Source organism: Astatotilapia calliptera, chromosome 13 (genome assembly GCF_964374335.1).
Source record: "Astatotilapia calliptera chromosome 13, fAstCal68.1, whole genome shotgun sequence".
Taxonomy (NCBI): Eukaryota; Metazoa; Chordata; class Actinopteri; order Cichliformes; family Cichlidae; genus Astatotilapia; species Astatotilapia calliptera.
The window spans coordinates 5884041-5896630 of NC_137434.1; the positions used below are offsets into that span (position 1 = coordinate 5884041).

At 40.9% G+C, this 12590-nt stretch overlaps 2 protein-coding genes across 2 annotated transcripts in view; one reads left to right on the forward strand and one right to left on the reverse strand.

Moving 5' to 3' along the window:
• Nucleotides 1-12590, forward strand: part of tmem254 (transmembrane protein 254) — a 98582-nt gene that overhangs the window by 76913 nt on the left and 9079 nt on the right. The window lies entirely within an intron of this gene.
• LOC113035554 (uncharacterized) lies at nt 8662-11294 on the reverse strand. Its single transcript, XM_026191188.2, has 3 exons — nt 11137-11294; nt 10533-10717; nt 8662-10157 (listed from the first exon to the last, which is right to left on the reverse strand). The coding sequence occupies exons 1-3, from the start codon at nt 11153-11155 to the stop codon at nt 9492-9494; spliced, it is 870 nt and encodes a 289-aa protein (XP_026046973.2). The 5' UTR covers nt 11156-11294; the 3' UTR covers nt 8662-9491.

Genomic DNA, 12590 nt, shown 5'->3' on the forward strand with positions numbered 1-12590 from the left:
GAGGCTTTACTGTAAAGTTTTACAACATCAATAGTTTCTATTCTTCAATCTATCTCCGTGTGTTGTTCAAACTAATCTTTATAACCGCCCACCCCTTCCCTCTATAAGATGATCTCTTGGTTGATGGTCCCTAGGCGACTACGACCTGTCCAATCAGCTGAAGGGGGCGGTGCCGAGGATTCTCCTGCTATCATCACATTTGACAGCTGCTGCAGCGGCTCACATGACCAAACAACAATTACCTCATACATGTAGTACTCCTGCTGAAGGTGTTACATTGGAGGCACCGCTCCCTGCGTTGGGCTGGATGGTGGCAGGAGGAGGAGCATTCATGAAACCACTGTTATGATTTCACTTCCGGTAGATATCAGTGGGTTTTAAATGACAAGGTTAATTATAGCCTCCAGTCAAGCCAAGCGCCCACCAGATGTAGCTGCTATATGGCGCCTTTCATACTGCAAAGTGACAACACCTGCATAAAGTTGGATGTTATCTATCATCATGGATCTTTAGCAGTTTTAACCTGACTGATGTTCGACATGTTAATCAATGCGTTTGAGTGTTTTGGGTGACCACGTGTGCACACCTTCCACATATTGAGATATGTCCCACTTCCTGACGTGAGACACGTGCCTCTCGCGAAGAGATGCTGATTTATGGATGCGTCACCCCTGAAACCCACAGATGATTACCGGTCAGGTCAGCAGCTGAAACAGCTGAAACAGTTACTGCAACGGGGAGGAGATACAGGACACCATAAAAACAAACTTTCGCTTTCAATCATGCTTCTAAGCAGTTGAGACGATTAAAATGAAAATTCCGAATTTGAAATTTGCCTCCTAGAACATGCAACTGTAGTATGAATTTAAAAATCCTGGGTGATTTCCAGAAAAGCTGTCCTCTGAGCTTCCCCTCTGACCTATCCCAGCCAGGCAAGAGGAGGTGGGTACACCATGGACACATTGCCAGCCTTCACAGTTTCTCATGGCAAGGCAAAGGATGTAGAAACTGCATGAACTGTGATCTGATTGTTCAGAATGAGGTCTGTATTTGACTTAAGACACATGTGGATGTGGGTCAAAAGAGAATCAAAGAAGAAAGAGAACCAGGTTACCTTGAAAACACACAGGTGACAGATTTGAACATAACCAGCAGACTTGAATGGGAAGTCCTTACAAATATGAATATTATCCAATAAAGAAAAAAGTGCAAATAAAATCATGTGAAGCTTCCATTATGTTTTAAGGACATTTCACGAAGGACACATATTGTGTTCAGCCATAGAGTATATCAGCGCTGGCAGGTACCTCAAGACTTTGCTGCCGGGGAGTTCATTAGTGAGCTGCTGACCTTATTTTCTGTGTGAATGACATTTAATATCAACTCTCTATTTCTGTAAGGAGCCAAGTTTAGAGGTGCAGGCTGCAATAAAATATGCTCCACTGTTAAATTCTGCATGTCACAGCCTGTAAATCTGTGTGTTCCCAACAGACAAAATGACATTATGATTACATGCATTTAATGTACATAGTCAGTTGTGTCGTGTTACATCGGTCTGGCTGGCCAGCGGTTTGTTGTTCTATTTTAGTAAAACCAAATAAATGTTAGAACTCTTCACTCTCACGTCTCTTATCCAGTTTCCTGATACTATCTTTCAGATGGTATAGTACACATGTATGCAGACAAACACTCACAAGAGCTCCTTCTCTGAGAGTGACCAACATCAGTCACAGTGGAGACGTGTAAAGCGGAGAGAGTGGTGCAGTGCAATCACAGAGTGCTCAGATGAGCTCCTAATTTAGCGCGCGTAGCCTGCTCGGACTCCCTGGGAGGGTTTGGTTAAATTACAGGCCATATTTTTAGTGAAGGCTAGGCTTCATGCCTGGAACTGCCAGGGCAGCTGAGGACCATCACTCACACGCCTGTCAGCCCCCAGTTTGCTCAACATCGGAGCTGTTAACGCCTGTGAATGCATGTGTGTGTCTGGTGAGCAGGAGCAAAATGAGGCCATTCTTAGAAACTGTCACATTTTTATTGCTTGATGTGAGCTTCTGTATGTGCGCCCTGTAAATATTAATTACTGGGAACAACAGTGTTGCTTTGGATCGCACGCATGCCGCAGACAGAGAAAAACCAAAGAGGCCAGAAGTCTCAAGTGGCAACCTCCAACAGCCAGAAATGAAGCCAATAAGGAAGTGCCAGAAACTGCACTTCCTCTAATGGCAACTTCAGACTAGTAAAAACGTAACACATTCCCCTGAGACTCCCATATATTCAGCAAGTAGCATGTTTATAGCCTGCTGCGAAAAAATGGTTTTGTTATGTAGAGCTGATTTCTACCTTCATAACAACTCTACAGAGTGAAGATTTTCCACTGTGTTTTTGCTGTTTGCACCTTCTGGCATTATCTTATAGATCATAAGGAGGAACTGTGAGGTACACTACTCTAAGAAATTTGTGCTTAGGTTTTGGTGAGTGAAGCTCCGGCATATTATTTCTGTGTTGTTTAGCAGAAATCTACACATAAACTTTACTGCCAAAAGTATTTGCTTGTATGCTTTCACACACATATGAACTTGAGTGACATCCCATTTTTAATCCAAAGAATTTAATATGATGTCTGCCGAGTCTTTGCAGCTATAATAACTTCAACTCTTCTGGGAAGAATGTTTTCTGGCGGCAGGAATCTGGGCAGGCCAGTCAAGTATTTCTACACCAAACTGGCTCATCCGTGTCTTTATAGACCTGACTTTATGCACTGGTGCACAGTCATGCTGGAACAGGAAGGGGCCAACCCCAAACTGTTGCCACAAAGTTGGGAACATGAAGTTGTCAAAAATGTCTCGGTATACTGGACTATTAGGAGTTCCTTTGACTGGAACTAAGAGGCTGAGCACAACTCCTGAAAAACAATCCCCCCTCTACCAAACTTTACATTTGGCACAGTGTGGTCCTGGCAACTGCTAAACCCAGACTCATCCATCTGATCACCAGACAGAGAGTGGCCATGGCCATGTTACCTGGTGTCACGTTTCCACTGCTCCTGTGGCCATGACTGGAACATCTGAATTTAGTGATTTGTATGGGTGCATAAATACTTCTGGCAATATAATGTATATGTGCCTTTACAGTTTATAGCTGTGTCTTGCAAACCAAGCTTGCATGCATTAATTGATAACCCTCTACAATCTCTCATATAAGTACCTTCACAAGAATGTGGGTCATGCCATGTTACACTGGTCTTAGACACTTCCAGCGTCAGATGTGGCCACAACCCTCATCACATGAAAAACTCAGCTGATTACGAGTGGAAATCACTATGTCTGGAAGTAGCCTAACCCTGAAACGGATGCTAAACCTCATGATGTTGCACACCACCAAGTGGAACCAAGTTTAGGTTTAGAGGAACCGCTTCTGTTAAGCAATCACTTCTAACTATAAGGGCAAAAAGAGAAGAAACAAGCAAAGTCATTTACAGCAAACAGAGACAGATGATTAGCACCATAAATATTTTTTTTCCAAACAAGGTCCCATTAACAGAAACATCTGATGGTTGGTGGTTGACTCATAAATTTATTCAGCGTGTGGGGGAGCTGCCAAAGGATCATGTGAAATATGTAGCTCAGCTTTTCATCAAGAAAAACAAACATCAACAACATTTCTCACTTGCATTTCTAAACATGGAGCAGTGGCAGTCATGGCAATGGCCTCGAGTAAGATTGATCGTAGACACATTCGCCGTGTTGTGATTATGAAACAGGCGGGATGATGTGATTCTGTGTGGCCCTGGTGTCGTTCATTTTGGTTCAATCTAAATACATGGACTGTTATTCCATATGGCAACAAAGAACAATCCCTGTGTCATCCATCATTACATTAGCAAGGTGATACACGTTTTTGACAGGGAATTGATAGATTGCCATGGTAACTCGTGTTGCACACCTGATCCGAGTATCAAAGCACCATCTGCTGAATTCAATTCAATATCATTTTATTTATGTAAAGCAATTTCACAAAAACATTCATCTCTTTATATTTTATGGCAAAGAAAACATTATTAGAGAGATAACCCCAGTCGTCATGGCGTCTCCTATGATCATTTGGCAACATTGGCGAGGAAGAACTCCTTTTTAACAGGAAGAAACCTCCAGCAAAAAACAGGTCTAGTGTGTGAAGGGAGGGAGAAGACAGAAGCAGGAGCACAGATAGAATAGAATAGAATAGAATAGAATAGAATAATCCTTTAATTGTCCCACAGGGGGAAATTTGGTTGTAACAGCATAAAAAAAAACACATATACAAATAGAATAGGACACAGGACATAGAACAGAAACACACAAAATTTTTACATATTTACATCATGGACAATAGTTATCAAAACAGTACTGTACAGTTATTAAAATTAAAGTACAGATATGTGGCAAACCCAGGTTGTAGTGTGCAAACAGAGCAGGAAATTGAAAGATGTTTAAATAGTTAAGAATATTTAGAATAATTAGAAAAGTACAGATTGTGTATTGTACCTGTGCATTAAAAAGTACATTTAACTTCCAATAAGTTAGTGTATATACACTGAGAAAAGTAATGTGCAAGTTATAACAGTATTAGTTGTTTGGTTTATTAGTGCAAATTACAGCGCTGATGTAAACATCTGTTTGTTGGGAGCAGTTTTGATTTTGCAGTCTGACAGCTGCAGGGAGGAAGGACCTGCGGAAACACTCCTTCATGCATCTAGGATGCAGCAGTCTGTCACTGAAGGAGATACAAACAAGATACAAAACTACAAAGAAACAAAAGTATAATGCAAGTATAATTTCCACTGATTTCACTGTTCCAGCGCTAACTATAAACTTTATCAAGAAGGAACGTTTAAAGTCTAATTTTAGAAGTACTGAGGGTGTCTGTCTCCTGAACCCAAACTGGGAGCTGGTCCCACAAGAGAGGAGCCTGACAGCCGGAAGCTCTGCCTCCCATTTTACTTTTAGAAACTCAAAGGAACCACAAGTAAACCTGCAGTCTCAGAGTGAAGTGCTCTGTTGGAATAATATGACGTCTTCAGGATATTTTATGGCCTGATCTCTCAAGACTACATAAGTGAAAAGAAGGGAAATGGCATTTCCAAACATGCAAACAAACTGGCAAAAACTTTTAGCTTGGCCTCATGAGTCGTGTCAGTGGACAGAACTGCCATTTCATCCTGTTTAATCCCGTCAGTCACAAGGACGGACTGAAGTTTGAATTATGTTTTTATAATAGCTCTTTCCTGGATCTCAAAACACACCCATAGGGGGACAGCTGAAACAATCTGGGAACCCATCACTTATGATCTGACGACTTAGCTTCTTAGTGATCGGCTACTGTTTCGGGGAACAGATAACTGATATCCATGCCAAGACTTATTGAGGGGTAGTTCAAATAGAGAAATGAAATAAGTTTAAAAACCTGAAAAGCTGGCCATATCAGGGTCACTTTATATCACTTTTTCAATATAAGCTGAGTCTGTTACTGAGGACTCGAGGGGGGGGACGGTTGTTGAAAGAGAAACACAAAAAGAACTGCTTTCAATCCTATGTTGGTTCAGTAGTAGTATTCTTTACTCTCAGCTGTCTGCATCTTGTTATTATGCATCATGTGCTTGTGAACACCTGCTCGGCAATAACAGTCTGCAACATTTCCTCTGCTGATCTATCTTTAGGGACCACAACAGGCTGAAGAGCCACATTGCCTCCTGCGTCTTAGCCTATTGTGTGTCTCTTTTTTATCCTAAGGGACAGGAACCCACGCCAGACTCTAACAAAAGGACAACTCCCTTCCTCTCATCTTAAGGATGAAGGCAGGAGGCCAAAACAGTACAAACAATATACGCACGTTTCACTGTTGCAGGAAAAACAGTGCAAAGCCTCGAGCCTGACATCCTGTGTACTATCCTGGGCTTTTTCCTTGGCGTGTTTGATAAGGAAACATGTGTACAGGTCATCAGGTCGGAGGAAGTCACAGGACATTCATGCAGAGAATATAAAATGATGAAATTAAATTTATCTTGACCTGACAGGTTAACCTTGGCTTTTAGGGTCACTGGTGCTCGGGGAAAGTAAACAGAGTGGCTCTTTGTGAAAATATAAAATGTGGCACTATGGACTGTTCCTACAGACCAACAAACAAAATGTAAGAAAAGAAATTTCAGATAGCTTACAGCCCGTCAACATGATCTTACTTACATATCTATGATTAACACGGGTGATGAGAGAGGTCTCCCTCAAATCCCCCAGTGAGTCCACAAAGTTCAAATATCTAGCCAACGCATCCGATCAGGAGAACGACATCCATAGTGCACAGTTCACAGTGTAGCCAGCATTGGTCCCCCAGGGTTCAGCTGTCAACATTAAATATTACTGCAACATCCAGAGGTTTCTGGTGTAACCCTGTATATGGATGTAGCTACCATAACGTCACCCATTAGTGATTACCCAATGTGAAGTTTCAAGCGGAGCAATTTTGCTGTCTCCAAAAACTCCAAAACTGAGGGATACACCACGGGATGTGGTGTATAAATTACAGAGAAGACCCAACCACAAGCATGCCCTGCTCTATTGTCCTTATCCAGTCTTTAAGTCTGACATCATTAGTCAATTCTGGGCCAAAACTCTGCTTCAGGTCCCAACGTCAAACAAACACTGCGGCATCGCTGAGAGTTACAAACTGTCCAGATTCTTTCATCTTTAATCAAATGATCCGTGTTGCTTCTCTACCAGGTGTAACAATTAAGTTTAACCTCCAGGCATCCATGAAAACAGAATTTTGACGGTGTTAGAAGCTAGCAGGGAGTTCGCTTGCTAGTTTAATGGGCTGTAGTCACATTCATATGGTTTTAGCTTTAAAATGAATAGTGCTAATAAAAACCGAGAGAGGCCGACAGTGATCACTGACTTCTTTTAGGGGCTTGTTCAGATTAAACAGAACACGATACAAAGCATTCAAACATGTTAAAAACACAACAGCCTTAATAAATGCAGAGTAGTTTGGACCCGGAAGCAGGGTTCATATGTCATCACTTAAAGACCGGATTGGCTCTAACAGGGAACATAATTTACAAAATAAACTTCATGTTGTATTCAATAGATGTGAAACTAGAGATAAAGCCCATCAACTCATCACAGATCTGCAGACAATTACCCCAAAGACTTCTGTATAAACACTCCTTTTTGAAATCACAGGAGTCGCCCCCTGTTGGCGATTTGGAATATTGCATATTTATAGCACTTAACAGTACTACGTTTAACCACCATCATATTTGATTCATACACTTCTACATCATCAGAATGTAAATATTGAAATTATATTGTGAGTTTAGTTATTTTCCCTGAGTGATTTATTTTTTAGTTTTCTTGTGCTTACGAGTTCTGATTAGATCGTTTAGTTCCTTTTGCATTTCCCCCTTTGATGCCTCTCTGTCTTCTTCCTGCGTTCCCTGTATTTGATCTGTCATGTCTATCGTGTATGATAAGTTCTGTCTCCGTGTTTATTCATCTGTGTTCCAGTCGTGTCTCTCGCTCCCTCTCCTCTCTGTGTTCAGTCAGTTGGCTTCTTGTTGTGTGTCTCATATTTCCTGTTTTATTTTGATAGTTGCTTGCCCCGTGTTCAGTGCATTCAGTTTTGCTTCCTCCCCGTCTCAGTATGTTAGATCTGTTCCAGCTGTGTTTCCACTTCCCTCGTTACCCCTCTGTGTATTTAAGCCCGTTGTCTTCCTCTGCTTGTTGTTGTTTTGTCCCACATAACTGTGTGATTTCCTCCATGCTTGTGGTAATTCCTAGCTCTCTGTTCCAGTCTTTGTTTTCCAGTTTCCTAGCTTTATTTCCTTGTTTATAGCTTCTAGTTTTTGGTCGTTAGTGCCTTTATGTTTGAATATTTTTTGTACAGTAAAATAAAGCTGCATTAATCTAAATTCTGGCAATCTGACACAAATTTTCACTTGGATTCAAGGATGACCTGACGGAAAACTGGTGGTCGGAGTTAAAGTTCACTGACATCATGTTTTGCAAAATAAATAAATAAATAAATACTTCTCTCTCACCTCTTCAACACCATAACTCTGGAAAAATGGGTTGATTGTGTTTTAGACTGAAGTGGTCACACTAATCTCCTCTTGTGATGCAATAATCGACAAATATCTGTGTTTTTGTCAAAAAAAAATGCAGCCATGTAAATCGATTTCGTTACCAGACTCAGCGCTTCATGGTTGCTTGTATCACATATAAAATATTAAAGTAGAAAAGAAGTTAACCTCCTTGCCATGAACAAGAAGACACTCACAGGTGAAAAAAAGAGAAATGAAAGGCAGCACAGGCAGAGAGCTGATAAATATAAAAGCCTGTAATAAAAACCAAATAACTGGGTGGATATTTTTACCCGCTCACTATAGTTAACAGGAACTAAACTGAAAACTAAAACTAGCTGTGAAAAAAACATCTTTGTTCAACTTGAACTTGAAAAACTAAACTAATATAAAATTTAAAAAAAAAACCGAATAAACTAAAACTAAACTGAATTCAAGGCAAAAAAAAAAAATACTAACAAAGTAGAAATTACAGAACAAGAATCACTGTATCAGGATACCATGATGTCACAGTACTATGCTGTAAGTTATGAGTCATGGAGGCAATGTGAACGTTCATTTAGAATAAACTTTATTGGCAAAACATGCGAACATAATAACAGAATCATAATCATAGTTGTATATTCTCTATATTCTATATTATCACACACTATATATCAGCCATGTAACATAAGAACAAAGCTTAACAGAATCAAATATATTATATCAACATCTTCATTTCCCAAAACAATAATTAACCTCACAGAGCTTCAGAATCTTTACAGCAAACAACATCCTCTGTTATCAGATCCTTACAATTAATCAATCAAAATGGAAACATTATACAATAATCATCTATAGATTATTTTTGTTGTAATTATTTTTTAAATAAAGTCTTATTACAGATTACATGTAATTTCAGCATTCATTGGGATTTAACACGTTTTTATATTACGCTCCATAATGTTTCTGCACACAAAGAAAATCCCCTTTTTCTCATATTTACAACTCACAGGCACCATCTACTGGCTGTAGAATGTGACCTAGTTTCCTCCCCAGCTTCAAACCAAATCTGTCACATCTGGACAGCAGCGGCTGTGCAGATGTGAGCAGAGCCAAATCTCTGGTCATGAATTAGCTGAGAGTACATTCTTGGAAAGGGGAAGCCAAGAAAACACTATTATGCAATATAACTATTGATTTTTGTTTAGTTCTTTTTTTTTTTTACATATGTATATATATATATATATTTTTTTTTTTAAGTAAACTTGAAGAAAATCAAAAAAAAAATCTAAAAATGTGCAGTAAATACTGCAAAAACATGGCTTTTTAAAAAATATTTTGAAACTATTGATCCTACGTTAAACACTTGAGCCATTAAAAATACTCATCATAGCCATCAGTAGTAAGGGGGCTCCTCTCCAGTGACTCCGTTGTCCAGTCCATTTCCTCCCATCCATTCCTCATTCAGCTCCCATATGATATCTTGCAATGACAGCACTGGCAGTGAGCTATCCTGGACCACTGGCGGATGTCCTGCATCCCTGCCGTACTCAAGAGGTGCTGGAGTCGGAATACTCCCCATCTGCGAACTCGGAACTTCCAGACAATCCGTTGGGCTGCTGTTGAAGAATCCAGAATCAGGAGTGTCTGCTTTGAATATTTGAAGGAGCTCATGTATGTCTGAACTTGGGTACATGGAGGCGGCCTGGCTGGAGCTTGAGTTGTAGCTTACCATCTCCATGGGAGGCTGATGCCATGCAGGAACCCCAGTGGAGTTTTGGCAGCCTGGCTGAGGCATGTATTCCCACAGGCCTGAGCTGGGGTTATTGCCCATTGAGCTTCCTGGTTGAATCCCATACGCGGCTCCACACTGTCCATACGCTCCGGTGGCATTGAAGGCAGGAGGAAACTGTCCATTGTTAAACACCTGCTGCATTTGAGGTGCGAAGGCCTGTGTGTGGTGGTGAGCCTGTGAACTGTCCGCTGGGATCTGAGACTGGCACTGGTCTTTGCTGGATCCTTTTGATTTTAGGGTGCGAGCTCTTCGGTTCTGAAACCACACCTGGACGGGAAATGAAGGAAAAATACGTGAGCTACAGCTAGAGCACTCCATTCTGCTGTGTTAATAATCATCTTTCTCTTTTAAGCAGAAGCTATCAGCTGTCAGTGTGTCTCTTCCCTCAAATAAGCTCCTGATAAAAACAGCTGGTGTTATCTCAACAGATAAAGACATACAGTGACTGCGGTATCAAGTCCCCGCACAGCAACAGCGGAAGACGTACAAAGTCCATGAGGGTCTTTAACCAGCTTGCAGGTCAAATAATGTCATAATTATTGTTATTTTATTAAACAAAAATGAAATCCTAACCTAATCTAAACTTACAAACTGTATTTATTTCATCTTTATATCTTTCTTGCTCCATCAACAAATATTTACCTGGATGCGGGACTCGGGCAGGCCTGTGGTCTGGGACAGGCTCTCTCTGATGGTGATTCCAGGGTATGGGTCAGTCTCGAAGGTGGCGCGCAGCAGCTCCACATGTTCTTTGGAGAAGCTGGTCCTCTTCCTGCGACTGGCAGTGCGAGATGAGCCGTTGTCGAAGGCCACAGGATTGGCGTCATCTGTGGAAAGGAGCAAAAGCAGATTTTTCCATCAGATCAGACGGGATGTAAGACCAATTTTCTTGCTGTAATATCTTAGCAGCTACATAAAGATGTAAAATGTGGTAATCCAGCTAATAGCTTTCTTGTGATCTTGTTGGAGTGAGTCACTGTGCAGTATCCCAGGAAGCTGACTGTTCATCCGGGTGCAGTGTTTCCAGCAGGACAAATGTTTCTTCACTCATCTAAGTGACTCTTTCAGTCTCCAGACATCACTTGGATGAGAAACGCTGCGTCCCAATGAACAGATTCAACTTTCTGGGATTTTAAAAATTGTCAACCTGGATGACTGAGCATGCAAAACAGTGCTTTTTGCTGAAAAACCTGAAAACACACAGTTTAGTTTTTCTAAGTTTTCAAATCTGGAGAGCAGCTCTTACCATTTGAGTCCTTCCACATGGCAGCAGCTAGAATGGATCTCTGGATGTACAGCAGTTGAGAATGGAGGTCGCTCGTCTTTCCCTCGAAGTGTCTCTGAGTGTCCCCTGTTTACCTCTGGTCACCTTTTATGGGCTGTCACCTGAGGGCTCCACAGGGGATCCCGGTGACATCACAACAGCTGGATGGCTAACTCGAAGTACCCCCACCCCTTGACTCCGGCCCCACCCTCGTACCCATTATCACCTAAGTTGATTGATCGTCGAAACCAGTTAATTAAAATACGACCTGCATGTGATTGTTTGTGTTTTGTCGGCACATGATGGCTGGCCAAGAAACAGAAAACATACAGAGCAAGATAGAGCGCGAAGATTAGCCAGCAACTTTTCTGTGCACATATTTCTATATCTATACACAGTTATATATTTTATTATGTATTAGTTTGTGTTTTTGCATATATTTTTACTGTGTTAGTGTTATATTTTATTTGTGTTAGTGCTCTGTGGTTTCATTCCAGTAATGTGGCTCAGTGAAATGTGCATCAGAAGGATAAAGTGTTATATTTTCACTTAAAGGAGGCCACTTTAGAAGCCACTCGTCTTTAATCTAAATATGGCAGCAGGGAGTCATGTGATTAGTTTTAAACAGTCTCCTGATGATTAATCAAAACATTAACAATCTTAAAAAGAACAAACACTTTTTTTTTGTCCAATTGTAAAATAGGACTGAGTTGAAGCTTGTCTGTCAGTGTCTTTGCTTTGCTCTTCATATGCAAAGCACCAGTTGAGCTGTTATCACAAGAGGAAAAACAAAGAGGACCTTCTTGATTAATTGTCCTGGTCCAACAGTAGCCTCAGTAATTGGTGTGTGTGTGGGTGTGTGTGTGGTGGGGAGAGGGGGGCAGATTGTTTAACATGTCCAGGCCTTGGATGCAGTGACCTTTAACCTTTATGTGTCAAACTCTCTTTTCTGTCTTTAAACTAAATCCCATATTACCTCCTACACTTACTATGCATCCCCCCTCAAATGTTTGCCTAAGTGTTTGGACACTTTTTCCGCAGCTAGATTTTATTGATTTTTCTAAAATCAAGATATGCGGTGCCAGAGAGCAAAGTGCCAAGATCTGTAGTATGCATTATTAAAACACAATGCAACTTTGAAGTCTCTGTGAGCTATCTGATACAGGCGTCGACGTTTTAGTGGTTATCTGTTCCTGGAGCAGAATCAATGTCTCGGTGTGTGAGACCGGCTCCATCAAGTCCCCCTTAGTTTTTTTATCTGTGGGTCCTATATCCAAATCCCATCACACATCCATTATCAAACTGCAAAGTGATGGGACCTTCCACCATGACCAGTGTGAGGTAATGTTTTTAGCAGAGCTGGAATAAATCCGATTTTTATTTTTAAATTGAATGAAATGCAGATCTGTCTTTGAACATAAATGCCATGAGTGAGT

Excerpts from the sequence above, each read along its gene's own strand:
- LOC113035554 (XM_026191188.2), bottom strand. Across the intron at positions 10,158-10,532 it reads TGCCCGAGTCCCGCATCCAG|GTGTGGTTTCAGAACCGAAG; the intron begins GTAAATATTTGT and ends TTTCCCGTCCAG.